General features: G+C 39.9%; 1 protein-coding gene across 4 annotated transcripts in view; it reads left to right on the forward strand.

Moving 5' to 3' along the window:
- Positions 1–25,616, forward strand: part of LOC126295466 (zinc finger protein 691-like) — a 72,216-nt gene extending 46,600 nt beyond the window's left edge. For 2 of the 4 annotated variants that reach the window (XM_049988001.1, XM_049987999.1), the window contains 3 exons: positions 9,499–9,573; positions 17,566–17,603; positions 23,452–25,616. In XM_049988001.1, the coding sequence (XP_049843958.1) occupies positions 9,499–9,573; positions 17,566–17,603; positions 23,452–24,289 (951 nt within the window). In that variant the 3' untranslated portion in view covers positions 24,290–25,616. The remainder of the gene's footprint in view (positions 1–9,498; positions 9,574–17,565; positions 17,604–23,451) is intronic. The other 2 variants (XM_049988000.1, XM_049988002.1) reach the window with 1 other exon arrangement.
- The last annotated feature ends 1,685 nt before the right edge of the window (positions 25,617–27,301 follow it).

Consider the following 27,301-nt stretch of genomic DNA (forward strand, 5'->3'; position numbering starts at 1 on the left):
GAATTATTCGGCACAACTTTTTGCGTTCTGTTTGTGAAGTATGATTCAGACCACTTGTGTGTGAAGCCACCAATTGCACAAAACTTTTTCTAAGAGAATAACATGCTTGACACAGTCAGACCCCTTGCAAAGATCACAAAAAATAGCAACTGGCAATATTGTATCATTTAAGACTTATACTGTTTGATGAATGAATGTATAAACAGCAGTCTCTGTCAGTTTTTCTACTTTTATTAGTTTCAGTGAAGGATGTTGGTGTTACTTCTAGTCTGCCATGTGCTCAGCACTGGAGGTAGTGGTTATTGGTCAACAGAGCCCTGGTCGAGCTATCGTACTGATAGATTCTACGGCCCAGTTGTGAGAATTTGACTTTGAAATTATTCATCCGCAGATGATAAGGAAGTTGGTCCCATGAAATGGCTCATGGCTTAATTAAGTTGCCGATCAGATACCTCCATTAAATACAGTGGCCTATATTATTGTAAGGGTACAGATATTATATCACGCTCTTACCCAGTGCTGCCAGACCAGAACATTCAGGTCGTGCTGGGAAGTCCCGTCATTCGAGATAGGTGTGATTCTGACATCTGCCAATTTGGTGTGCAGAAATGAGCAAGTCTCGTCTGAGGGTGCCTGCCGAGTGGGTCACAGGCTAGTGCTGTGTGCACAGCTGTGCAGCATATTATGAAAAGTGGGCAAGAACAGTCATATTCGTATATTCACATCAGTGTTGTACAATATGGGACAAAATAAAATATTTGAAGTTAGTTGTAGGCAGTACGACTTGGGTCACGTGAGTCGAGACCTGCTCGATCACACATTCGGGGCACAGAAAATATGTGCAAATATTATTAACTATTGACTTACGTGTGTTTTCATGTGAAATAAGGAAACAAACAATATTTTATGGCGTGAACAACAAATTTTATCAAATGACAAAATATCTTGCATCCAAGAAATGGCTGCAGAAAAATGCAGTAACACCTAAATATAAAGAGTCTAGATTGGAGTTGGCTGAAAAACATATGTCATTGAGATGAGAATGGGATAAAGTGATGTTCCATGACAAGAAGAGTTTACTTTAGATGGTCCAGATGGATTTCAGTATGATTGGCATGATCTGAGAACAGAGCAGCAGGTAACAATGAGCAGAAATTTTCTCTCCTCCACTTAACTTGATGCTGTTTATACATACAAAAATGGTGAAGAGGGTTTCTTGAAATCAGTAACAGCTTGTATTAAACACCAAGCTTATTGTCCTTGATGTTTAGAAAAAAAAGGTCCCTATGATTTATACCATTCATTCCCACTGCAGCAGCATTAACATTTTCACAACTCCACTCAAGTTAGCGACTGCTTTCAGTTTCAGGGATATGGCAGGAAAGATCCAGTAAAGCAAAAAACTTCGTATAGGCACCCTGTATTCATATACACACACAAACACAAATGCATAATACATAAACAAAAGACATTCATATGCATACATATATAAATATACGTGTGCATACACACATAACATATACATTTATGCATAAATACATGCATACACATGTACATACACATGCACACATACAGTAGTGGAAATCAGTATAAAGGCAGGGTTCCTACAAAAGTATATACGATGTCTGAAGCACACATGTATTGAATTTATTATGAAAGTAATAGATAGTCTACATATAAGAGATAAACAGTCTTGATGGAATTACACAGTTTCTTTCATAACATGAGTAACAAAATAAGAAGTTTTCACTTCCTGGCCGGAAATTGGTATAAAGGCACTCACCGTCCTGTTGTGTTATTGAATAGTACTTTGTCCAACCTCTGTTCTTTCTAATAACCTCAAAAATTCCCTTTGGCATTAGTTTTGTCAGGGTTTGTAGTTCTTGCATGAAATTTGTCACCCCTTCTTATTGTATCATTCTTTTCAACTCCCATATGGCGTAAATTGACTTCCATTGTGATAAACACACCTTGCAAGTATTCCACAAAAGATTTCCATGGGGTACAAATCTGGGCTACTTGCAGGCCAGGGCAAGACAGTGATATCTTTATCTTCAAACCACTTTTTACTTGTAGCAGAAACATGCACATATGCATTATCATATTCAAACATTAGATTTTTGTCACCTAGGTTTCATACATTTGAATTCATTCTGTCTCTAACATCTCAGTGTACATATTAGAGTTCCTTTTAGTGTTTCTTCAAGCAATGTGTGATTTACCCTTAGCGCAGAAGGCTGCCCAAATCATAACACTTCCACCACCAAAATTTCTGCTCATTGTTACCTGCTGCTCTGTTCTCAGATCATGCCAATCATACTGAAATCCATCTGGACCATCTAAAGTAAACTCTTCTTGTCACAGAACATCACTTTATCCCATTCTCATCTCAATGACATATGTTTTTCAGCCAACTCCAATCTAGACTGTTTATATTTAGGTGTTACTGCATTTTTCTGCAGCCATTTCTTGGATGCAAGATATTTTGTCATTTGATAAAATTTGTTGTTCACGTCATTCAGTTACTGGCAATGGTTTGTGGCCCTTGCTCTATGCAAACATAACCATTTTAATGCCTCAAGTAGTTTTCTGCTTTGCCCATAATTTACATTCTGTTCGTATTGTGGACTGAATCTAATGAAATTATCAATCAGTGTACTTGAACAATTCAACTTCTTGGTGATTTGATGATTAGAGAGTTCCATTTCCTTGCTTTTTTATCATGTGATAACTATTTTTCTCTAAAGCAGCTTTCTTAGAATTACAGTTTATGTAGATAACTTGCACTATTACTAATGGTGTTTGTTTCCTAGCTGCAGTGAAGGCACATACACACACGCTACGTCATCACAGAGAGGCGACTGCCTTTATACTGAGATCCCCCCCTCTACCACATAAATCTTTGATTTCTTGTCGTATACTGGATTAATGTCAGCAAATGTGATACCATTTGTTTGCATTTACCTACATGGATACTCTGCAAATCATACTTACGTGCATGGCAGAGGGTTCATCGAACCACCTTCACAGTAATTCTCTGTCATTTCAATCTCGAACAGCGCACTGAAAAAACGGACACCTAAATCTTTCCGTGCGAGCTCTGATTTCCCTTATTTTATTACAATGGTCATTTCTCCCTATGTAGCCTGACATTAGCAAAATACTTTCACATTCGGAAGAGAAACTTGTTGACTGAAATTTCGTGAGAAGATTCCACTGCTACGCAAAACGTCTTTGTCTTAATTATGTCCGCCCCAAATCCTGTATCATTTCAGTGACACTCTCCCCTATTTTTCAGTAATACAAAACATACTGCTCGTCTTTTAACTTCCTTGATGTAATCTGTTAATCCTATCTGATAAGGATTCCAGACTGTGCAGCAGTACTCCAAAAGAGGACGGACAAGTGTAGCGTACGCAAGTTCTTTAGTAGCTCTGTTACTTTTTCTAAGTGTTCTGCCAATAAAATGCAGTCTTTGATTTGTCCTCACCATGGCATTTTCTCTGTGTTCTTTCCAATTTAAGATGTTTGTAATTCCCAATTATTTAGATGAATTTAAGGGCTTTAGATTTGACTGATTATACTGAGTCCGCAGCTTGCGGTCTAGTGGCTAGCTGATGACCAAGCAGTTGAGCGCACCACAAAACAAACGTCACCATCGTGTAAAAGTTTAATGGATTGCTTTTAGCACTGATGTGGATGACATCACACTTTCCATTATTTAGGGTCAACTGCCAATTTTTGCGCCATACCGATATCTTTTCTAAATCTTTTGCAATTTGTTTTGATCTTCTGATGACTTTACTAGTCGATAAACGACAGCATCATCTGCAGACAGCGTAAGACAGCTGCTAAGATTTCCTCCAAAATCTTGTATATAGATAAGGAACAGCAAAGGGCCTATAACACTATCTTGGGGAACACCAGAAAACACTTCTGTTTTACTCAACGACTTTCTATCAGTTACTACAAACTGTGACTTCCCTGACAGGAAATCACAAATCCAGTCACATAACTGAGACACTATTCTTTAAGCATGAATTTCACTATAAGCCACTTTTGTGGTACAGTGTCAAAAGCCATTTCGAAATCTAGAAATACAGAATCATTTGCAAATCCCTTGTCAGTAGCACTAAACATATTGTATGAGTAAAGAGCTGTAGTTGGAGTCACAAATGATGGCAGTCGAGTTTAGTCTTGTTCTACGTATCTACGCCACGCATTCTCTGACAGCCAATGAGCGTTCAATAGCATTCTCAGCCCTCTGCTGTGAATGTCATAGCCAATGCAAGAATTAAACATGATCGTAGCTTGTTATTCAGTGAATTGCTATTCCATTAGTTGTGAATCGTCACGGTTGATGGTGATGGTAAGTGGCAAATTCTGCCAAGGAAGCGAGAGGCATAATTTGCAGTATATACACAGGAATAGGGGAAAGAAATACAGTAGAAGAAGAATGGGTAGCTCTGAGGAATGAAGTAGTGAAGGCAGCAGAGGATAAAGTAGGTAAAAAGACGAGGGCTGCTAGAAATCCTTGGGTAACAGAAGAAATATTGAATTTAATTGATGAAAGGAGAAAATATAAAAATGTAGTAAATGAAGCAGGCAAAAAGGAATACAGACGTCTCAAAAATGAGATAGACAGGAAGTGCAAAATGGCTAAACAGGGATGGCTAGAGGACAAATGTAAGGATGTAGAAGCTTATCTCACTAGGGGTAAGATAGATACTGCCTACGAGAAAATTAAAGAGACCTTTGGAGAGAAGAGAACCACGTGTATGAATATCAAGAGCTCAGATGGCAACCCAGTTCTAAGCAAAGAAGGGAAGGCAGAAAGGTGGAAGGAGTATATAGAAGGTTTATACAAGGGTGATGTCCTTGAGGACAATATTATGGAAATGGAAGAGGATGTAGATGAAGACGAAATGGGAGATACGATACTGCGTGAAGAGTTTGACAGAGCACTGAAAGACCTGAGTCGAAACAAGGCCCCCGAAGTAGACAACATTCCATTAGAACTACTGACGGCCTTGGGAGAGCCAGTCATGACAAAACTCTACCAGCTGGTGAGCAAGATGTATGAGACAGGCGAAATACCCTCAGACTTCAAGAAGAATATAATAATTCCAATCCCAAAGAAAGCAGGTGCTGACAGATGTGAAAATTACCGAACTATCAGTTTAATAAGTCACAGCTGCAAAATACTAACGCAAATTCTTTACAGACGAATCGAAAAACTGGTAGATGCGGACCTCGGGGAGGATCAGTTTGGATTCCGTAGAAATGTTGGAACACGTGAGGCAATACTGACCTTACGACTTATCTTAGAAGAAAGATTAAGAAAAGGCAAACCTACGTTTCTAGCATTTGTAGACTTAGAGAAAGCTTTTGACAATGTTGACTGGAATACTCTCTTTCAAATTTTAAAGGTGGCAGGGGTAAAATACAGGGAGCGGAGGGCTATTTACAATTTGTACAGAAACCAGATGGCAGTTATAAGAGTCGAGGGGCATGAAAGGGAAGCAGTGGTTGGGAAGGGAGTGAGACATGGTTGTAGCCTCTCCCTGATGTTATTCAATCTGTATATTGAGCAAGCAGTAAAGGAAACAAAAGAAAAATTTGGAGTAGGTATTAAAATCCATGGAGAAGAAATAAAGACTTTGAGGTTCGCTGATGACATTGTAATTCTGTCAGAGACGGCAAAGCACTTGGAAGAGCAGTTGAACGGAATGGACAGTGTCTTGAAAGGAGGATATAAGATGAACATCAACAAAAATAAAACGAGGATAATGGAATGTAGTCAAATTAAATCGGGTGATGCTGAGGGAATTAGATTAGGAAATGAGACACTTCAAGTAGTAAAGGAGTTTTGCTATTTAGGAAGTAAAATAACTGATGATGGTCGAAGTAGAGAGGATATAAAATGTAGACTGGCAATGGCAAGGAGAGCGTTTCTGAAGAAGAGAAATTTGTTAACATTGAATATAGATTTATGTATCAGGAAGTCGTTTCTGAAAGTATTTGTTTGGAGTGTAGCCATGTATGGAAGTGAAACATGGACAATAACTAGTTTGGACAAGAAGAGAATAGAAGCTTTCGAAATGTGGTGCTACAGAAGAATACTGAAGATAAGGTGGATAAATCACGTAACTAATGAGGAGGTATTGAATAGGATTGGGGAGAAGAGAAGTTTGTGGCAAAACTTGAATAGAAGAAGGGATCGGTTGGTAGGACATGTTTTGAGGCATCAAGGGATCACAAATTTAGCGTTGGAGGGCAGCGTGGAGGGTAAAAATCGTAGAGGGAGACCGAGAGATGAATACACTAAGCAGATTCAGAAGGATGTAGGTTGCAGTAGGTACAGGGAGATGAAGCAGCTTTCACAGGATAGAGTAGCATGGAGAGCTGCATCAAACCAGTCTCAGGACTGAAGACAACAACAACAACAACACTTTCTTCAACACTTGGCACAACAATGCAGTCCCCATCTGTGTCTCAAGCTGCGCAAACTGCCATCGTTTGTGGATCGGACTATAGTTACGTTTCACAAGAATGATGTTTTCTAAACCCCGGTTGACTGTGTGTCAATAGTTTTCTTCGAGGTAATTCATAATATTCGAACACAATATACATTCTAAAATCCTGCTGAATTTTGACGTTAATGATATGAGCCTGTAATTTTGTGGATTGCTCCTATTGCCTTTCTTGAATGTTGATGTGACCTGTGCAATTTTCCAATCTTTGGATATGGATCTTTCATTGAGCAAGCAGTTGTATGTGAGTGGTAAGTATGGAGCTACTGCATCAACATACTCTGAAAGAAACCTAATTTGGTATACGGTCTAGACTGGAAGACTTGCTTTTATTAAGTAATTGAAGTTGCTTCACTGTTTCGAGGCTATCTACTTCTAAGTTACTCACGTTGTCAGCTGTTCGTCATTCTAACTGTGGAATATTTACTTAGTCTTCTTTGGTGAACGAATTTTGGATGGCTGTGTTTAGTAACTCTGCTTTAGCAGCATTGTCATGGATAGTATTTCCATAGATATTGCGCAGAGAAAACAGTGATTGTCTTGCTACTAGCATACTTTACATACAACCAGAATCTCTTTGGACTTTCTGCCAATTTTCGAGATGAAGTTTCGTTGTGGAAATATTATAAGCGTCTTGCATTGAAGTCCATGCTAAATTTCGAGGTTCTGTAAAGGATCACCAAACTTAAAGATTTTGCGTTTGTTTAAATTTGACCTGCTTTTTTCGTTGTTTCTGAAACTGTGTTTTGACCAATTTTGTGTTCCAGAGGGGGGGGGGGGATCAGCTCCATTGTTTGTCAATTGATTTGGTATAAATCTCTCAGTTGCTATTGTTACTATTTATTGGAATTCAAGCCACATATGGTGTACACTTACATTGTTAATTTAGAAGGAGTGGAGATTGTCTCTCAGGAAGCTGTCGAGTGAATTTTTATCTGCTTTTTTGAACAGTTATAATTTTAGTCTATTCTAGGAGGCTTTGGGGGTTACAGTATTCAATCTCAGTATGACAACCCTGTGTTCACTAACATCTATATCCATTCTGAAGCTTGCTATTCGCTCAGGATTATTTTTTGTTGAGAGGTCTAACATATTTTCACAATTGTGTATTTTTAATGGGGCCTCATGAACTAATTGCTCAAAATAATTTCAGAGATTTAACACAATTTCATATGATGTTTTTGGCATACCTGTGGATTTAAACTTTTTTTTACCAACATACTGAGGGTAAATTAGAGACGCCACCAGCTATAATTGTATGAGTCTGGGACTCCATTTTTATTTGAAACTTTCAGCGATTGTATCATCTGAGATGAGAGGTCGTTAAAGGGATCCAATTATTATTTTATTTCAGTTGCCAAGAATGACCCATACCAGCTCACACAAACTATTGACTTCAATTTCACTACAAGATAAACTACTTGTAAGAGCAACAAACATTTTACTGCAAACTGTGTTTAGCCTATCCTTTGTGAACACCATTAGGTCCTTCACAAAAATTTCAGCTGAACTGATCTCCAGCTTTAGCCAGGTTTCAGTGCCTATAAAGATTTGAGTGTCGGTGTGCTTTCTATTAGCATTTGGAGCTCTGGTACTTTCCCAACATAGCTACTACAATTTACAACTTTCATACCAATGGTTCCTGGATCTACATCCTTCCTGTGTTCGACTTGCACTCTTTGTGACTGAAGCCTTTTTTGTGTTTTCCTGAGACCCTCTAACCTATAAACTGCGCAGTCCACGTCACACAGTCCTTGCTTCCTCCGTAGCTGCCTCCTGCATGTTGTGGACTCCTGACCCATTCAGAGGAATCTGAAACTCGATCACCTTATGGTGCAAGTCAAGGCAACTGCAGGCTACACGGTCATAGAACCATCTGAGTCTCTGATCCAGACCCTTCACTTGGCTCTGTACCAGAGGTCTGGAATCGGTCCAGTCAACAATGTTGCAAAATGGTGAGCTCTGCTTTCATCTTGCGAGCAGGGCTGGCAACCTTTCAAACTTCTGCTAGACGCCCGGTACCAGAGAGAATCTCTTCGGATCCAGAGTGCCACACATCATTGGTACCAATGTGAGCCACCACCTGCAACTGGCTGCACCTGTGCTCGTCATGGCATCCAGAAGGGCCTGTTCCACATCTGAAATGACTCCACCCGCTATGCACATGGAATGCACGTTGGCAGGGCAGCCATGTCCCTAAGATAACCCCATTAGCTGCCTATCATTGAAGCATATGTGGGTATACTGGATCTCATACACACTGTGCACAATTGTTACAACTAACAGTGTTATTTTTTCTACAAAGACCCATGCTAGTACACTGATTTCTACTACTGTATGTACAAATACATATAACAACATTATGAAAAGAATATATTGCTACTCACAATATAGAGGATATGCTGAATTGCAGACAGGCACAGCAAAAAGACTGCTGTACAGTTAAGCTTTTGGCCAAAAGGCCTTCTTCTGAAGGAGAAAACACACTCACATTCACATGAGCACAACTCACATGCACACGACCAGTCTCTGGTCACTGTGATTTTGATTTTGTGTGTGTGTGTGTGTGTGTGAGAGAGAGAGAGAGAGAGAGAGAGAGAGAGAGAGAGAGAGAGAGAGAACTGATTTGAGTATTAGATTAGTGGACTTATTTCCTCCAAAAATGCCATCTGCAATATTTTTCTCAACACAATATGTAAATAATATTTCTTTTTGGTTAATAGTGTCCATTACTTTGTGGCACAATTATTGTAAATCATAAAAAGAATCAAGAAGGTTTCTTCCATTAATTCCTTTACAAATTGTGGTATTTTAACTATAGTCTATGTAGGATGCTTTGTAACGAAACTGTACACATGTTGCACTTTTTTGCTTTCTTTGGCCGGCACATGTTAATCATATTACAGCACTTTACTGCCTGCTCCTGTCCTGTTGAAAGTAACTTTTGGTCATCTGCTTGCTTCAGGTATATAAAAACGTGAGGAAAGAGGTGAGGAGTATGTTAGAAGTCAAAGACATTAAAGTGGAGGGAACATGTCGAGTGAGTATCATTACAGTATACTGGTAAACTACGATACTCTTCTCCACTTATGTTCTCATTGGAATATATTTAATATTTCGTTTGTATAATGATATCATAGATTATTTTATTGCTGGTTCATTATAAATCATAAAAAGAATAAAGAAGGTTTCTTTCATTAATTCCTTCAAAAAATTCAATATTTTATCTAACAAAGGAAAATCCATGCGGTTTCAGTTGCCTGAGACTGCAGTCGTGTGTGTGTGTGTGTGTGTGTGTGTGTGTGTGTGTGTGTGTGTGTGTGTGTGTGTGTGTGCGTGTGTATTGCTGACAAAGGCCATCAGCCGAAAGCTTTTAGTTGTGCCTACTATCTGTGACTCAATATTTTATCTGTTGTCTATGTAGAACCAGCCATTCTTGTTCACATTGTTTAAAGTAATCATTATCAGTTTTCCAAGACTGTTTCTGAGCTCTTGTACTACAGTTGTTCTCACACTTCTTTTAAAATGAGATTTAGTATTGGCATAAATTTCTTAATGCTGTAGGCATCTATTGCCTCTATCCTTTTATTTTTTCAATAAATCTTTAAACACATTGTAATTTTCAGAATGAGATTTTCACTCTGCAGCGGAGTGTGCACTGATACGAAACTTCCTGTCAGATTAAAACTGTGTGCTGGACCGAGACACGAACTCGGGACCTTTGCCTTTCGCGGGCAAGTGCTCCACCAACTTAGCTACCCAAGCACGACTCACGCCCCGTCCTCACAGCTTTACTTCTGCCAGTATCTCGTCTCCTACCTTCCAAACTTTACAGAAGCTCTCCTGCGAACCTTGCAGAACTAGCACTCCTGAAAGAAAGGATATTGCGGAGACATGGCTTAGCCACTGCCTGGGAGATGTTTCCAGGGTGAGATTTTCACTCTGCTGCTAGTTCTGCAAGGTCCGCAGGAGAGCTTCTGTAAAGTTTGGAAGGTAGGAGACGAGGTACTGGCAGAAGTAAAGTCGTGCTGGGGTAGCTCAGTTGGTAGAGCACTTGCCCGCGAAAGGCATAGGTCCCAAGTTCGAGTCACAGTTTTAATCTGCCAGGAAGTTTGAATTACACCCATATCAGCCACTACAAGTCCATGCAGTGCTTGTGACTGACTTTGCACCAAGGGTCGCATTGTGCCAGTGGTTGCTCCAACAATGGATTGATCAACCAGATTTCCTCCAAATCCTCAGATTATCGTGATAGTATTTTGAACAGCAGGAACAGCCATGTGTCTGATGAGGAAAACCCTCACGCTCTAGTGGTCACATCATCAAGTACGTTTTGCTGTGAGTATCTGGGCAGGCATTGTAGGTGGCAGTCTCATTGGGCCATATCATCTAACTGGCCATCTGAATGGCTGCCTGTACTTGAGATTCGTGCAAAGAGTTCTACCTAAATTGTTGGAGAACGTACCCTTGGCTCTTCATGAGAGGCTGTGGATACAATGTGACGGTTCACCGCCGCACTTCACTGTGGAAGTCCGCAGCCATCTCAGTGCTGTATTTCCTGGTCACTGGGTTGGAATGGGAGGTCCTATTCCATGGCCTGCGAGGTCACCTGACCTGAATCCCCTTGATTATTTCCTATGGGCATATCTAAATTGACTTGTGTATCAGTCCCCAGTGGATATGGAGATGGAATTACTTGCCAGAATTGTAGCTGCCTGTGATGTGATTCGAACACGCCAGGGATATTTGTGAGGCTGCGTCAGAACCTTGTTTGCAGATGTTATGCTTGCATTGGGGTGGATGGCTGTCAGTTTCAGCACATTTTGTAAGTTACAGTTCAAATGGCACATTCATTGTGTCAACAATGATATTTGCAGTTAATTGTAACTAATGTAAACAAAAAAGTATATAGTGAAGTCATTTTATTCATATCATCTCCTTGAGTTTTATTCTCTGACCCCACGTTCCGTACCTCTATGTCCTGTTAAAGTTTTCCACACTTTCACAGAAACACCCTGTATGTTGTACATAGCAAACCTGTTTGTGCAGTCTAGATTTTTTGCAAATAGCTGCTGAAAACATGGAGATGAAAAATGGTCTATCAAAAGCAGACCCAGTTAACTTATTGGGAATGCGATGCACACTCCATCACTGCAAATTAGTTTGCCCGGCTCTCATCTGTTAGAGAGGCAAAAAATTATTAGGTCACTAAAAAGTAATAACCCTGCTGAGCAAGATGGTATCTCTACTAAAGTACTAAGATCTTGTGCTGTTTTCAGTTACTTTTGCAACCAGTCGTTGAGTCATGATGTATTTTCTGGATTACTCAAGTGTTTTATTTTTTTATGTTAAGTTCCATAGGACCATGCTGAGGAAAAATCTCTATGGTCATGGAATGAGTTACTACATGAAAGTACATGAAATTGACATAAACAAAATAAAATGTAGACAAATCCTTAGCAGATAACAGACTGCAAATATATATTACCATAATGAACAAGATATACAGGAATTAGCTTAATTTTACCAGGAACTCCCCAACAGAATAGGAGCGATCAATGAGGAGGAAATTCTTCAATGTAGATTTTAATGTCTGATGATTAAAGAAAAGATCTTTTAATTCCGGTGGTAGCCTGTTGAACTTTTTACATGCCATGAACATATGTCTTGAAATGCAGTATTTGATGCTTTTAAATGAAGCTATATTGTTCCAGAACCTTTTACAAAACTCAAACATCTGTGATGTATACAAGGTGGTCCATTGATCATAACAGGGCCAAATATCTCACGAAATAAGCACCAAACGAAAAAACTACAAAGAACGAAACTTGTCTAGCTTGAAGGGGAAACCAGATGGCGCTATGGTTGGCCCACTAGATGGCACTGCCACAGGTCAAACGGATATCAACTGCATTTTTTTAAATAGGAACCCCAACGTTTTATTACATATTCGTGTAGTACGTAAAGAAATATGAATGTTTTAGTTGGACCACTTTTTTCACTTTGTGATAGATGGCGCAGTAATAGTCACAAACATACGGCTCACAATTTTAGACAGACAGTTGGTAACAGATAGGTTTTTTAAATTAAAATACATAACGTAGGTATGTTTGAACATTTTATTTCGGTTGTTCCAATGTGATACATGTACCTTTGTGGACTTATCTTTTCTGGGAATGCATGCTGTTACAGTGTGATTACCTGTAAATACCACATTAATGCAATAAATGCTCAAAATGATGTCCGTCTACCTCAATGCATTTGGCAGTACGTGTAAGGACATTCCTCTCAACTGTGAGTAGTTCGCCTTCCGTAATGTTCGCACATGCATTAACAATATGCTGACGCATGTTGTCAGGCGTTGTCGGTGGATCACGATAGCAAATATCCTTCAACTTTCCCCACAGAAAGAAATCCGGGGGCGTCAGATCTGGTGAACGTGCGGGCTACGGTATGATGCTTTGACGACCAATCCACCTGTCAGTACCGCTTCAACCGCACGTGAGCTATGTGCCGGACATCCATTATGTTGGAAGTACGTCGCCATTTACAGGCTGGTTTATAGAGGCCACACGGATTGCCCCTCTGGCACGCTCTGGTGAGCCGCCAAACAAACAGTATTAGTGCTCGGCCTATTCTGTAACCTGTATCATTGTTGTCCACTCTGTGAGTTCAATACTACAGACAGCCTGCACTTCATTGTATCTTACATTTTCTGTGTAGAGTACTATTTCCCATAAACCGTATTTATTCTGTTATAGCAAACTCTTACCTGAATGCTGGGGGGTGGTCATTGACAAAGACTGTGATTACATCACTGAATAAATTATGATGAAGTGTATCAGTCGTGTTATTGTGCATTCTTATGTAATGTAAAGTATTTTATATTAGTAACATCATGGCATTGTAAAAACAGCACAGATGCCTGCTCCAATTGTGTAGTAATAGGATTTGAAGCTGTTGTTGTTGTTGTTGTTGTTGTTGTTGTTGTCTTCAGTCCTGAGACTGGTTTGATGCAGTTCTCCATGCTACTCTATTCTGTGCAAGCTCCTTCATATTCCAGTACCTATTGCAACCTACATCCTTCTGAATCTGCTTAGTGTATTCATCTCTTGGTCTCCCTCTACAATTTTTACCCTCCACGCTGCCCTCCAATACTAAATTGGTGATCCCTTTATGCCTCAGAACATGTCCTACCAACAGATCCCTTCTTCTAGTCAAGTTGTGCCACAAACTTCTCTTCTCCCCAATCCTATTCAGTACCTCCTCATTAGTTATGTGATCTACCCATCTAATCTTCAGCATTCTTCTGTAGCACCACATTTCGAAAGCTTCTATTCTCTTCTTGTCCAAACTATTTATCGTCCATGTTTCACTTCCATACATGGCTACACTCCTTACAGATACTTTCAGAAACGACTTCCTGACAATCTAGCTTCTAAGATAGGTTGTAGGGTCAGTATTGCCTCACGTGTTCCAATATTTCTATGGAATCCAAACTGATCTTCCCAAGGTCAGCTTCTACCAGTTTTTCCATTCGTCTGTAAAGAATTCGCGTTAGTATTTTCTATCCATGACTTATTAAACTGATTGTTCGGTAATTTTCACATCTGTCAACACCTGCTTTCTTTGGGATTGGAATTATTATATTCTTCTTGAAGTCTGAGGGTATTTCATCTGTCTCATACATCTTGCTCACCTGTTCCCTCTATATACTCCTTCCACCTTTCTGCTTTCCTTTTTTTGCTTAGAACTGGGTTTCCATCTGAGCTCTTGTTATTCATACAAGTGGTTCTCTTTTCTCGAAAGGTCTCTTTAATTTTCCCGTAGGCAGTATCTATCTTACCCCTTGTGAGATAAGCCTCTACATCCTTACATTCGTCCTCTAGCCATCCCTGCTTAGCCATTTTGCACTTCCTGTCGATCTCATTTTTGAGACGTTTGTATTCCTTTTTGCCTGCTTCATTATCTGCATTTCTGCATTTTTATATTTTCTCCTTTCATCAATTAAATTCAGTATTTCTTCTGTTACCCAAGGATTTCTACTAGACCTCACTTTTTACCTACTAGAACCTCTGCTGCCTTCACTACTTCATCTCTCAAAGCTACCCATTCTTCTTCTACTGTATTTCTTTCCCCCATTCCTGTCAATTGTTCCCTTATGCTCTCCCTGAAACTCTGTACAATCTCTGGTTCTTTCAGTTTATCTGGGTCCCATCTCCTTAAATTGCCACCTTTTTGCAGTTTCTTCAGTTTAATCTACAGTTCATAACCAATAGATTGTGGTCAGAGTCCACATCTGCCCCTGGAAATGTCTTACAATTTAAAACCTGGTTCGTAAATCTCCATCTTACCATTATATAATCTATCTGAAACCTGTCAGTATCTCCAGGCTTCTTCTATGTATAAATTCTGACTATGGCTCATTAATATTGAAGTCGTAGGAAACTACATTCTTTCATTTTGTGAAGCACAAAATTTTTCATTTCTGAACATTTAACACAAGTTGCCAATGTTTGCCCCACTTTGAAATTTTATCAAGATCTGACTGAACACGGTGCATCTATTTTCAGATTGTACTCCATTTGAGATAATAGCATCATCTTGCAAAAAGACTCGGGTTTCTATTAATATTGTCTGTGGGATTATTAATATGCATCATGGACAGTAAAGTTCTTAACATGCATCCCTAGGACACACCTGAGGTTATTTCTTCATCTGTCAATGACTCTCCATCCAACATAACGTGCTATGTCCTCCCTATGAAAAAGTCCTTAAAACAGTTACATGTTTCACATGATACCCCGTATGTTTGTAGTTTTGATGATAACTGTAGCTGTGGTATTGAGTCAGAGACCTTTTAGAAGTCAAAACATACTTCATCTACATGTATGCCTTGATCCACAGCTTTCAGGATGTCATGCGAGAGAAGTGCAAATTTGATCGATGTTTTTGCAATCCGTGCTGTGGAGGGTGTCATTCTGTTCGAGACACATCATTTCTGGATAGTGGTGAAACCAAAATGCCACTGTGCAAGTGATTGCCTACACTGAATTATGAAGTGGACAAACTAGAAATGTTAGACTGGAGTGTGAGGAAATTTTTGGGTTCTGTGAAAATTAAAAAAGACTGGAAAGTAAGAAGCAAAAAATAAAATTTAAAAAAAAGCAGAAACAATAAGGAAAAGGGGACTGATACTGTTTGAACATTTATACTGGATGAATAGCAATAAACTGACAAAGTGCATCTTTGTGTTTTCGGAAAAATAAATTAAGAACAATTGGATCTAAGAAGTAAAAAAAAATATTTAGAAGTACACCATCTATCCAAAAAGTTCATAGAATGATTTTTTTCCATGACATACAAAGCCATGTACACACTGTCCAGTGGAAACATATTTCCTGTGGTATTTTGCTATATGTGTCTCACTTTCTTCCTTGTCTCTGTACACACTGATGGCAAACATGCCTCGTTTTATTTTTATATCGTGTGCTAAATTATGTCTGGAGACAAGGAAACTCTAATGATATGTGGTGCTGCTGTACTAATACTCAATGGGTCACGAAAACAAACTGAAACACATCATTGTTGTCAGTACTGGATGAAAACATTCTATAGAAGAACATGTGGGAGTAACTTGCTAGTTTCAGTAATTTCATTGAAATGTCATCTATAGATTTTGAATTTCTGGCAAACATCGTACCATTTGTTTAAAAAGAAGGAAAATTTTAGGAAAGCAATTACAGTCAACCAAAGACATGATGTAATTCTTAATGTGTTGAAAAAGGGAAATTCATTTCAGAGTCTTGCTTATTTATTTCACAGTTTGAAGCACCCTTCAATTGACAAGATTATTTCCTTTCCCACGCAGTCTTTGTCAGTACAAATGAAGCAGCAATTCTCTGCAGAACATCTTGCTGCTCTTGTACTGCTTACTTTGTATTTTCGCAAGCAGCCTTCATCCTGATACAGCGGCATCACACACTCCATAAGTTCAGAAAGCTGAGACACAACACCTAACAACTCTGATGCAGTAGATAAAACAACGTGACATATAAACACACGCCACTGCTGCTCTGTAGAGACAAGTGGTAGCTGGCCTGAAACATTGTTTTCTTTGACATTTACTGGCACTGCTGCGGTTAGATGTCTCCACATTTTGAAACATGTTTTCAGATAGTGTCCTCATATAGTAGCTGGAAACATGTTTTGAAAATATTTCAAGCTCTGTGTACGTGACTGAATCAATGCCATAGTGGGAACTGTGGTGGAAACTTGAACTAACAATTGTAAACAACAGATGTGCATTTGACCAGTCACTTGTCTTTGACCAGTCAGCTGTGAGTTGGCAGTGTTCAGCAGTGGAAATGCGGCTTTGCTGTCTCACTGTTGTTGTGTCACAAATCACAGTGGAGCAATATCTCTAAATCAAATGTTCAAGACATTCTCCAAAATGTTTTGAAGAGATGATGAGTGTGCAAAGTCTGTCCTGCACATCGTGACTCCCAAACAAAAATAAAAAAGCATGAACGCCTACCCCTGCTTGATTGAAGTGCAAAATGCAGACAGTTCTTTTTCAGAAAAAATAATGCTGGGTGGTAATACATGGTGTTATCAATAGAAACCTATCATAAAAGGTCAAAGTGCAGAAATTCACATGAAGGGCCAGTGGTTTGATGATGTAATTGACATTCAAGTGAATGCAGTGTGTGAGTTGAACATCATCAAGCATTAAAACTACCATCTTAACTTGCTCTATTTTTATTGGTTCTGTCTTGCAAATTTTTGAGTTGATGGGGTACACAACATAAAAGCAGAAGCAGCAATAGAAAGAGGGATTTTTGGAAGTAAAGTATTACAGCTTGAAGGGTTTTTTTATTTTTTCACTGTAATGAGCCACTCCTGAACAGGTCTCATGGGAACAATTATAACTGAGTCATGATTTCTGATTCATCTATTTACATTTTTGGATAAATCACTGTTAACTGTTTGGGTCTGTTTTGGTAGTGTAGCTGAAATATTGTATTTTCAGTTGCAGGAGGCCAATCCCGAAACACACTTCACCATGGGGTAAGTCTCCATTTATAGTAAGAAACATTAACTAAACACTGTAAATTATTTAGTTATCACCAGCAGTAAATAAAATGTAATGTTATTAAACTTTTTAAACATGAAAATTTACATCTCATGTAGTGATGTGTTATTTTTAAGCATTCAGAAGTAGATTAAGTTAGTCATTAGTCACTAAAGTACAAATAAATGGTATTGTGAAAAGGAAAGTTGCTACTCACCATATAGCGGAGATGAGTCGCAGATAGGCACAACAAGAAGGCTGCCACAGATAAGCTTTTGGCCAATGAGGCCTTTGTTGATGATAGACGACAGGCGCGCGCAACGTGTGTGTGTGTGTGTGTGTGTGTGTGTGTGTGTGTGTGTATTGTCTATTTTCGACAAAGGCCTTGTTGGCCGAAAGCTTATTTGCGACAGTCTTTCTGTTGTACCTATCTGTGACTCAGATCTCCACTATATAGTCAGTAGCAACTTTCCTCTTCATAATATTGTTACATTCCATGCTGTATTTTCATTTGTTTGAAATAAATTATTTTCTATCACAGTAGTTTATCAGTTCATTTGGAAAGTGGATTAACGTCCACATAGAAAGAACAAAAACTTCAGATTAGCTGGTGGCATTGTAATTCTGTCAGAGAGGGTAAAGGGTTTGGAAGAGCAGCTGAACGGAACGGGTAAGTGTCTGGAAAAGAGGCCATAAGATGAGCATCTACAAAAGTAAAACAGGTAATTTGAGGGAATTAGTTTATGAAATGGGAACTAAAAATGGTAGATGAGTTTGGTTACTTGGGCAGCAAATTAACTGACAGTGGCCAAAGTAGCAAGGATATGGAATTCAGACTTTCAGTATCAAGGAAAGCATTTCTGAAAAAGAGAAATTTTTTCACACCTAAAATAAATTTAAGTGTCAGGGAGTCTTTTCTGAAGTATAGCCATTGAAAGTGAAAAGTGCATGATAAGGATTTCAGTGAAATGTGGATGATAAGTAGTTCAGACAAGAAGAGAGTAAAATATTCTGAAATGAGGTTCTATGGAAGAATACTGAAGATTAGATGGGTAGATCTGATAACTAATGTGGAGGTACTGAGCTGAATTTGAGCAAAATGGAATGTCTATCTCAACCTGACTGAAAGAAATGACTGGTTGATAGGACACATTGTGATGCTTCAAAGAATCAACAATTTGCTACTGCAGGGAAATGTGGTGATAGAAGCAAGAAAAACCGAGAGATGGGGAAGCCTGCACAGGATAGACTAGCCTAGAGAGTTGCATCAAACCAGTCTTCGAACTGAAAGCCACAACAACAACAATGTCCGTAATGGAAGATTGTATTTGTGTGTGTGTGTGTGTGTGTGTGTGTGTGTGTGTGTGTGTGTGTTGTTTGCCCCTCTTTCCATGGTAATACCCTTTTGTGTTCTGACTTCAATTGGGGAAAAATCAGAAAACTTACTACCTTGGGAAAATTATATACCAGTGTTACTGAAGAAAAAGGTGCCACCAGTATTATACAGTAAATGATCTATTTCACTGTAACTACACTGGACTACGAGGATAGTGAAACACCTAGAAAAGGAGCAGTAAATGAAGTGAAACGTAACGTCGAGAGGGACTGTAATGTTATTTCAAAAATTACATGATCGAGTCAAATTTATCAGCAACTTGGCAATGTGAGCCCACTTGTCAATGTGTCATTGTACCCCTCTCTGGCATGGATGTATGCACTGATTCGGTTGTGAAGGGTGTCACAAAGCCTTTTTATCCTCTGCTGAGGCAAACTGGACCCAGAATTTTTGTAACTGGTCATCAATTTCTAGGCTATTGGCACCGTCATGGTGTTGACGTTCGAACTGGGCCCACATGTTTTATCGGTGCCGATAATCTTCGTGACGAGTGCCCGTAAGCTCCAAATACACGCACGACACATATTTTATTGCCTACAGATGTAGTGATCTTGCCAGCTGCAGGAGTGCCTCTGCTGCATGCAGCAGACAGTTCATAGACATGTGTCGTATGTGGATGAGCATTGTCCTATTGAAAAATGGCACCACGATAGTGTCGCGAGAGAAGTAACACGTGAGGACACATGATGTCTCTGAGGTGTACTGTTTTGCCTTCAGAGTCCATTATCAGCTGTGACCTAAAATAATACTGATAGCTCCCCACACTATTACGAATTAGGCACATAGTTACATGTTCCGTAGATTGTTTGAACGATTCTTGTGTCAAAATAATATGGATTCAGTCAGTTTACAGGATATGTATACGTGATTAGCATTAACATTAATGAACATTTCATTTTTTTAGTCCTACTCGTGTATCTACACTTTTATTTTTTACTGGCTACCAGTTTTTAAATAGAAATCGATCCATGGAATAAAAAGTGTTGTCCAGGAGAAATTATTTTAGGTTAAATTTAAAAGTTGCTTTGCTATATGTCAGACATTTTACTTATATATTATCGGGCAAACAATTAAAGATTTTTGTTACTGCATACTGAACTCCATTCTGAGCCACTGACATCTTCAATAATGGATAAAGGAAGTCATTTTCTCTCGTATTGTAGGTACGGACCTCATTGTTCTCAAATTATGATGAATTATTTATAATGAATTTTAGTATTGAATATATGTATTGTGACGGTGCAATTCAAATGCCTAAAATCATGAAGAGGTGCCTACGTGACATCCATCACTGATCACCACATATTCTTCTTACTGCTTACTTTTGTGGAAACAATACTTTATTTCTCAGTGGTAATTGAGGCACAAGCCTGATATTCTGTATCACATTGAAACCTCATCATCTGAAGAGAATGATGTTTTTTTTCTTCCAAATAAACAAACTTGATTTATAGTAGCTCCAACTCTGACATTCTTTTTGGGACACCCTTTGCTAAATAGGTTAGTAACAACAGACTATTACATGAAAAATATTAATTGTATTCATGGAGTGTATAAGCTAACTATTGAGGAGATGAGCCTTTGTATGAAGTGTGCAAACCACAAATAATATTGTCTTTTACCATCCATTGTTTGTTTTACAATTGTGAGCCCATGCCTATTCCTTCATTATTGCATCAGCTAACACTGTGATAAGTTGTCATATGTCCAAGTGACCAGCAGTAACATAAAATCAACAGCGAGCTATGCAAGAAAAAATTTACAATCCATGCAAGAAAAGACCTAGATTATGGGCTAGCAGCACAATCCTGTAATGAGGCAGTGTGTGTCATTACACTACTGGTTATTAAAATTGCCACACCAATAAGAAATGCAGATGATAAACGGGTATTCAATGGACAAATATATTATATTAGAACTGACATGTGATTACATTTTCACACTTGGGTGCATAGATCCTGAGAAATCAGTACCCAGAACAACCACGTCTGGCCGTAATAACGGCCTCGATACTCCTGGGCATTGAGTCAAATAGAGCTTGGATGGTGTGTACAGGTACAGCTGCCCATGCAGCTTCAACACGATACCACAGTTCATCAAGAGGAGTGACTGGCGTATTGTGACGAGCCAGTTGCTCGTCCACCATTGACCAGACTTTTCAGTTGGTGAGAGATCTGGAGAATGTGCTAGCCAGGGCAGCAGTCGAACATTTACTGTATCCAGAAAGGCCAGTACATGACCTGCAACATGTGGGCATGCATTATCCTGCTGAAATTTAGGGTTTCGCAGGTATCGAATGAAGGGTAGAGCTGCGGGTCAAAACACATCTAAAATGTAATGTCCACTGTAATGTGCCGTCAGTGCGAACAAGAGTTGACCGAGACGTGTAACAAATGGTATCCCATAACATCACACACGGTCTCCAAGCTGATAGTCCACGACATTTCAAAGATTGTCGAACTGTTCGTGCAGATGGTTGTTGTCTTGCAAGTCCCAATCTGTTGACACAGGGATCAACACGTGGCTGCACGATCCATTACAGCCATGCAGATAAGATGCCTGTCATCTCGGCTGCTAGTGATACGAGGTCATTGGGATCCAGCACGGCGTTCCGTATTACCCTCCTGAACCCACCGATTCCATATTCTGCTAACAGTCATTGGATCTCGGCCAACGCGAGCAGCAATGTCACGATACGATGAACTGCAATCTGACCTTTATCAAAGTCGGAAACATGATGGTATGCATTTCTCCTCCTTACATGAGGCATCACAACAATGTTTCACCAGGAAATGCCAGTCAAATACTGTTTGTGTATGAGAAATCGGTTGGAAACTTCCCTCATGTCAGCATGTTGTAGGTGTCGCATGTCAGCATGTTGTAGGTGTCGCCACCAGCGCCAACCTTGTGTGAATGCTCTGAAAAGCTAATCATTTGGATATCACAGCATCTTCTTCCTGTTGGTTAAATTTCGCGTCTGTAGTACATCATCCTCGTGATGCAGCAATTTTAATGGCGAGTAGTGTACTTGTATGCAGCAACAGAATGGTATGATGAAAGTTTACTTTGTTATTGCTTAATTAAACACTGATTTAGCTAATATAATGTGAGTTTATTTTATCATTGCTGAATTTAGCTAAGATTAAACTGTAATTTTGCTCATACACATTTACCTTGGTAACATAAGACAGCTATTCTTTACGTGTGTACAAAGTGCACCACGTGCCACGACACACCCACTCGATGGCTAAACATGTGTATTACTGTGAGCGAAAGTACTTTTATACTGTGTGGTAAGAATAGAGGATCAGTGGGAATGTCACTGCTTGCAGAACATCTGCACATTATTCCTACTGTTCTAGTAACTAGTATTTGACTATTTTTGGAACCTACTGTCCCATAATTTTGGTATTCTGCCTTACTGCAGGTCTTGTCATGGGTTAAGCCTCTTCCACTTCTGTCTGTCCACAGCCAGTCTTTTCATTTCTGAATATTTGTCTCGTTTTATATTTTCCAGCACCTGATATCTTCTTTTTCCTCTTCCCCCTTTTCCCTCCACCATTCCTTCTATTTCTTCGTACAACAAACAGTCCCTCCTCAAACAATGTCCAATCCAGTTCTGTTTTCTCTTTCTGATAACTTTCAGCATGTTTCTTTCTTCTCCAGTACTTCTTAATATTTCTTCATTCATTACTCAGTCTTCGCATTTCACTTTTTCCATTCTTCTCCATATCCACATCTCTAGTGCCTCTACAGTCTTGTTTCACCCTCCTTCCTCAATGTCCAGATTCCGCACCATATAGTGCAACACTCTAGGTGTAACATTTGGCAAGTCTTTTCCTAAGCTCTTTGTTTAGTGATTCACAATGTAATTTCTGTTTCCTCTTGAATCCAGTGAAGCACACCTTAACCTGCGGCATCAGTGCAGGTGCTCAACTCTCCAGTGTGGCCCGGCAACGTGCGGGTGCGGGTCGGTAACACTCTGAAAATGCGGGTACTGTCATGAAACAGATTCGAAAGCTGTGCTTTGACGCTATCATCACTCTGCAATTCTTCTGCAGCCTCTAAGTGATAACCTCCGCGGTATTCCTCATCCTCACTACACAGAAAATTACTGTCGTCTAGTACACTAAGTAACTGTTCCTCTGTCAATTTAGCACTTTTCCTGCTCCTTTTCACATTGGAAGGTCCAGGTGCCTGTTCGTTGTTCTCCACTACGAACAATATATGTTCGATAACTGACCACACAAAACAAAAGTTTACACGCTTTGATGCTAGCTTAGACGCTGCAACTAGACTGAGTAATCCGACAGTCAGCGCGGACGCTCAATAGCGTCAGCCGCAGCGAAAGTGTTAATGCTCTTGTGTAAGCGTGCCTGCAGAGAATGGGAATGTGTGTTTTCATAATGCAGAAATGTGGACTAGTAACCTTCTTTTCTTAATTACAGCTCAGTGAAGCGAGAACAGAGCAGACAAACCGACCACAGCCTGTACCCTGACACCGTGACGCCGAGACTACGACTGACTGCCACTTCGGCTGAGAGTGCAAAGTCCGGAGACGACGGGCTGCAGTGGAGAAGCCCGCACTCACGTCCCCCGGACATACCTCCACTGTCGGACGTCGGCAGGGCACGTGACGGCGTTTCCCCCGGCAGTGCGGAAGAGCGAGAGTCTCTCGGGCATCCCGAGGTGACGCCGGCTCAGTCCTCCGTGCAGTGCGGCGACGCGCCCGGTCCGAATGCCGATCCGGATGCCCAGTCTGGCGACGGGCGGTACTTCTGCGCCGACTGCGGGAAGTCGTTCGGGAAGCTGGTGTACCTCAAAGTCCACACGCGCATCCACGCGGGCAGGCAGTCCTACAGCTGCGAGTCCTGTGACAGGGTGTTCACAACGTTCGCGCAGTGGCAGACCCACTCGCGCGTGCACACGGGCGAGCGGCCGTACGGCTGCCCGACCTGCGAGAAGGCATTCCGGACAAAGGCGAAGCTGGCGTGCCACGAGCGCTCGCACCGCGGCGAGCGGCCGTTCCCCTGCGCCGTGTGCGGGCTGTCCTTCAGGACCCGGGTCAACCTCAGGCTCCACGTGTGGACGCACACTGGAGACGCACCCGGATCCCCCGACAGCTCTCGTGTGGACTCTGCCTCGTTCGCGTGCTCCGTCTGTGGGAAGTCGTTCAAGTCGAAGACAAAACTGACGTACCATCTACGCACCGGCTGTCTGTTAGGCACATACACACCTCTCCTGGAATTGTGTCGCAACGGTGACAGTGAGTTTGTGGATACCTGATCGTAGAGTGAGGACAATTGCGGTTGAAAAGAAGTGACGGTGTAAGTGCTTACACGGTCTGTGACAGTTTTGTGGTCACTAAACTACAGCTGACGGGCTTTGTCGTGTGTGATTGCCAATTACAAACAGTATCGGCAAGAGAGCTAAAGCAATTTTAAATGTGTATACAGTTTTTTTCCCCTCTTTTTTCTGCAGATGAACTTTATTTTATCACATTAATGGCGAGTTCTGGCCTGTGGCCATTTTCAAATGCTGTTGCATTGGTCAAGTGTGTGTTATATTAAAAACTATTTATTGCTGTGCGGATGGAGAGGTTCTCACACATATATAAAAAATTTGCACATGCTGCTGCATGCTGTAATTTGGAATGTGTCGTTTAGCATGTCATAAAACTGGATTGGTGACAAATTGCTTCCACGTCCTTACTTAAAGTATTTAACAGCACAACTTGTCCTTTCACTCACTTGGATGTAAGTAGGTGTTTATCTCTGAGGAAGGGAATTGAGTTATATGACATGCTACACGATGAATGCAGTGTGTGATGTTCAGGACAGTGTATGCAGTATGTGATGTTCAGGGTGGTGTATGCAGCTTTGTGTGTGTGTGTCTGTGTGTGTGTGTGTGTGTGTGAAGCACTAAATAATTTCAAATACAGTATAACTCCGCGTTTACATTTCCCAAAATTAACGTTTTCCTACGTTTACTTCATTTTTTATCGTCCGGTCAAATTTCCTATGCCCACAATGTTAATTTGCACATTGATTTTGTGTCAACATGTTTATAATTTTCCCGCGGTATATGCATTACAAAAAAATGTTTGTGGAGAAAAAATGACGCTGGCACGATGTTGGCTGTCCAGTAGCGTTTACAAATATTAAGTGGTTAAGTTTCTTGACACCAGGGCACTCAACTCAGTGGAGTTGAAATGGTAAATGTGTAAAAGATGGAACAATTTGTGCCCTGTCAAGCTCTACTTGGCGTGATGGCTGATGGCAGTAATTAGGGTCATTCAAATCAAGATATCGTGACCAATCATGGCCATTTCCAAACTGTCTCTACTACGCAAACACAGTTTTGTGATTGTTGTGATCATCGTGACACCTTTGTCGAACCATATTTAGCCAGTTTCGGTGTATGGCCACTTGGAGTGGGGGTTGAAACCGTCATTGTGTTGCTCAAATGTTTTTAGTTTAAACACAGCGCCGCCTATGCATTTTATTCACACTGAGCAAAATGTGTTTCGAGAATTTATTGTCATTGTCAAGTGCAGTATTTATAGAGCTACATGAGATTACCAAATAAACTTGGAAAATTTGGCATTTTGAAATTTGAATTTAGCTTTTTATATCTGAATTTAGCATTTACTTTTTTTGTTTCTTTACACAGTTAAACAACAAAATTCTTACCTTAAAGTTTGATTTTTCTTTTTCACTATTCCCAGTGTTCTTATAACAGCAAAAAGAAGAAAAAATAGGAAACTGATTATTTATGGAACACGTCATAATAATTTTATTGCTCATTCAAATTACCACTCACTATACGCCAACATAAAAATGTTTATCTATTGAATGCAATCATTGAAGTTGTTTCAATAGTGTCTGGCTTCATTTACACAGTTAAACAACAAAATTCTTACCTTAAAGTTTGATTTTTCCTTTTCATTATTCCCAGTTTTCTTATAATAGCAAAAAGAAGAAAAAATAGGAAACTGATTATTTATGGAACACGTCATAATAATTTTATTGCTCATTCAAATTACCACTCACTATACACCAATATAAAAATGTTTATCTATTGAATGCAATCATTGAAGTTGTTTCAATAGTGTCTGGCTTCATTGACCTCCTCCTGTAACTTACAATTAAATTGTATGTTGAGAAGGACCACTCCGCATACACACTATTGATAGGTGCCCATATTGCAGATGAAGCAGCACTTCCAAATTCATCATATTTAAGCTTGTCAGTTAGTAGAAGGTGCAATATATCAGGCTTCTCATCATGCCTCGAACAGTAAATAAGGTGTCGATGGAATGATGAATATGCCTCAATAAAACCGCCAGTTGGAATGCTTTCAAATTGCGGAATTGTTTTTGCTATATTAACAACAGCAGAATTGTCCAAATATAACTTTGCACCACAAACTGCAGGGTTGAAGAGCTTGCCAGTGTTTTCGTAAAAAAATATTAGCTGGGTCTGGTGCTGTGTGTTTACATAGCTTTAGTAAACTTTTCAAAGCAGCAGATTTAAGACAACTTTTTGCAGATGCTTTCTGTGCCTCATTTTGGAGTGTGTTTATGTAATTAATAGTGCCTGTTGAAAACCAACCTTCAGAATTTCTTTTCAGTATTGATTTAATACTGTCAAGTTCCTCCCATAACAAATGTGCCAACGGGTAAGTCGTTCCCTCTAGAGTTGTGATGAAACTAACAAGCACATGTGACACTTACAAATTTGCATTGCAGGACGACTATATCTGAGGCAGCTTCATTTTTTAAGTGATCCAGAATGAGCTCAATAGCAGCATTTCTGTTTTGCAGTGATCTGAAAAATTCGATGATAGCTGTTAAGTATGTGTCCAAGTACTTCACTGCATGGAACCAAGAATTCCACCTCGTGATTATCGGGTCGGGAAAAAGGTTCTTTGGCAGGTGAGGATATGTTTTCTTGGAAAAACTGAAGGCAGGTGATTTTCATTTTTCGAGAGTGTAGGAACGCCATTTTCACTTTACTCACAAGAAAATTTAGCTCCTTTAGTTCTTTCATAAAGACGTCACCGACTAAGTTCATTTTGTGGGCCCAGCACTTGAAATGTATTAAATGGTCTCCAGTCACCAATTGAAGTGCCTCAAAACAACATCCCATGTATGCAGCAGAGTCTGATACTAAACCCACAACCTTTTCATATTTAATGTCGTAGTCTTTTAGGGTATCCATTATGGCCTGGGCACAACTACTTCTGTTAGCAACATCTAAGAAGTTGCATGAAGCCAGATATAGTTTCTGTTCGGAA

The sequence above is a fragment of the Schistocerca gregaria genome, chromosome 11, assembly GCF_023897955.1.
Source record: "Schistocerca gregaria isolate iqSchGreg1 chromosome 11, iqSchGreg1.2, whole genome shotgun sequence".
NCBI lineage: Eukaryota > Metazoa > Arthropoda > Insecta > Orthoptera > Acrididae > Schistocerca > Schistocerca gregaria.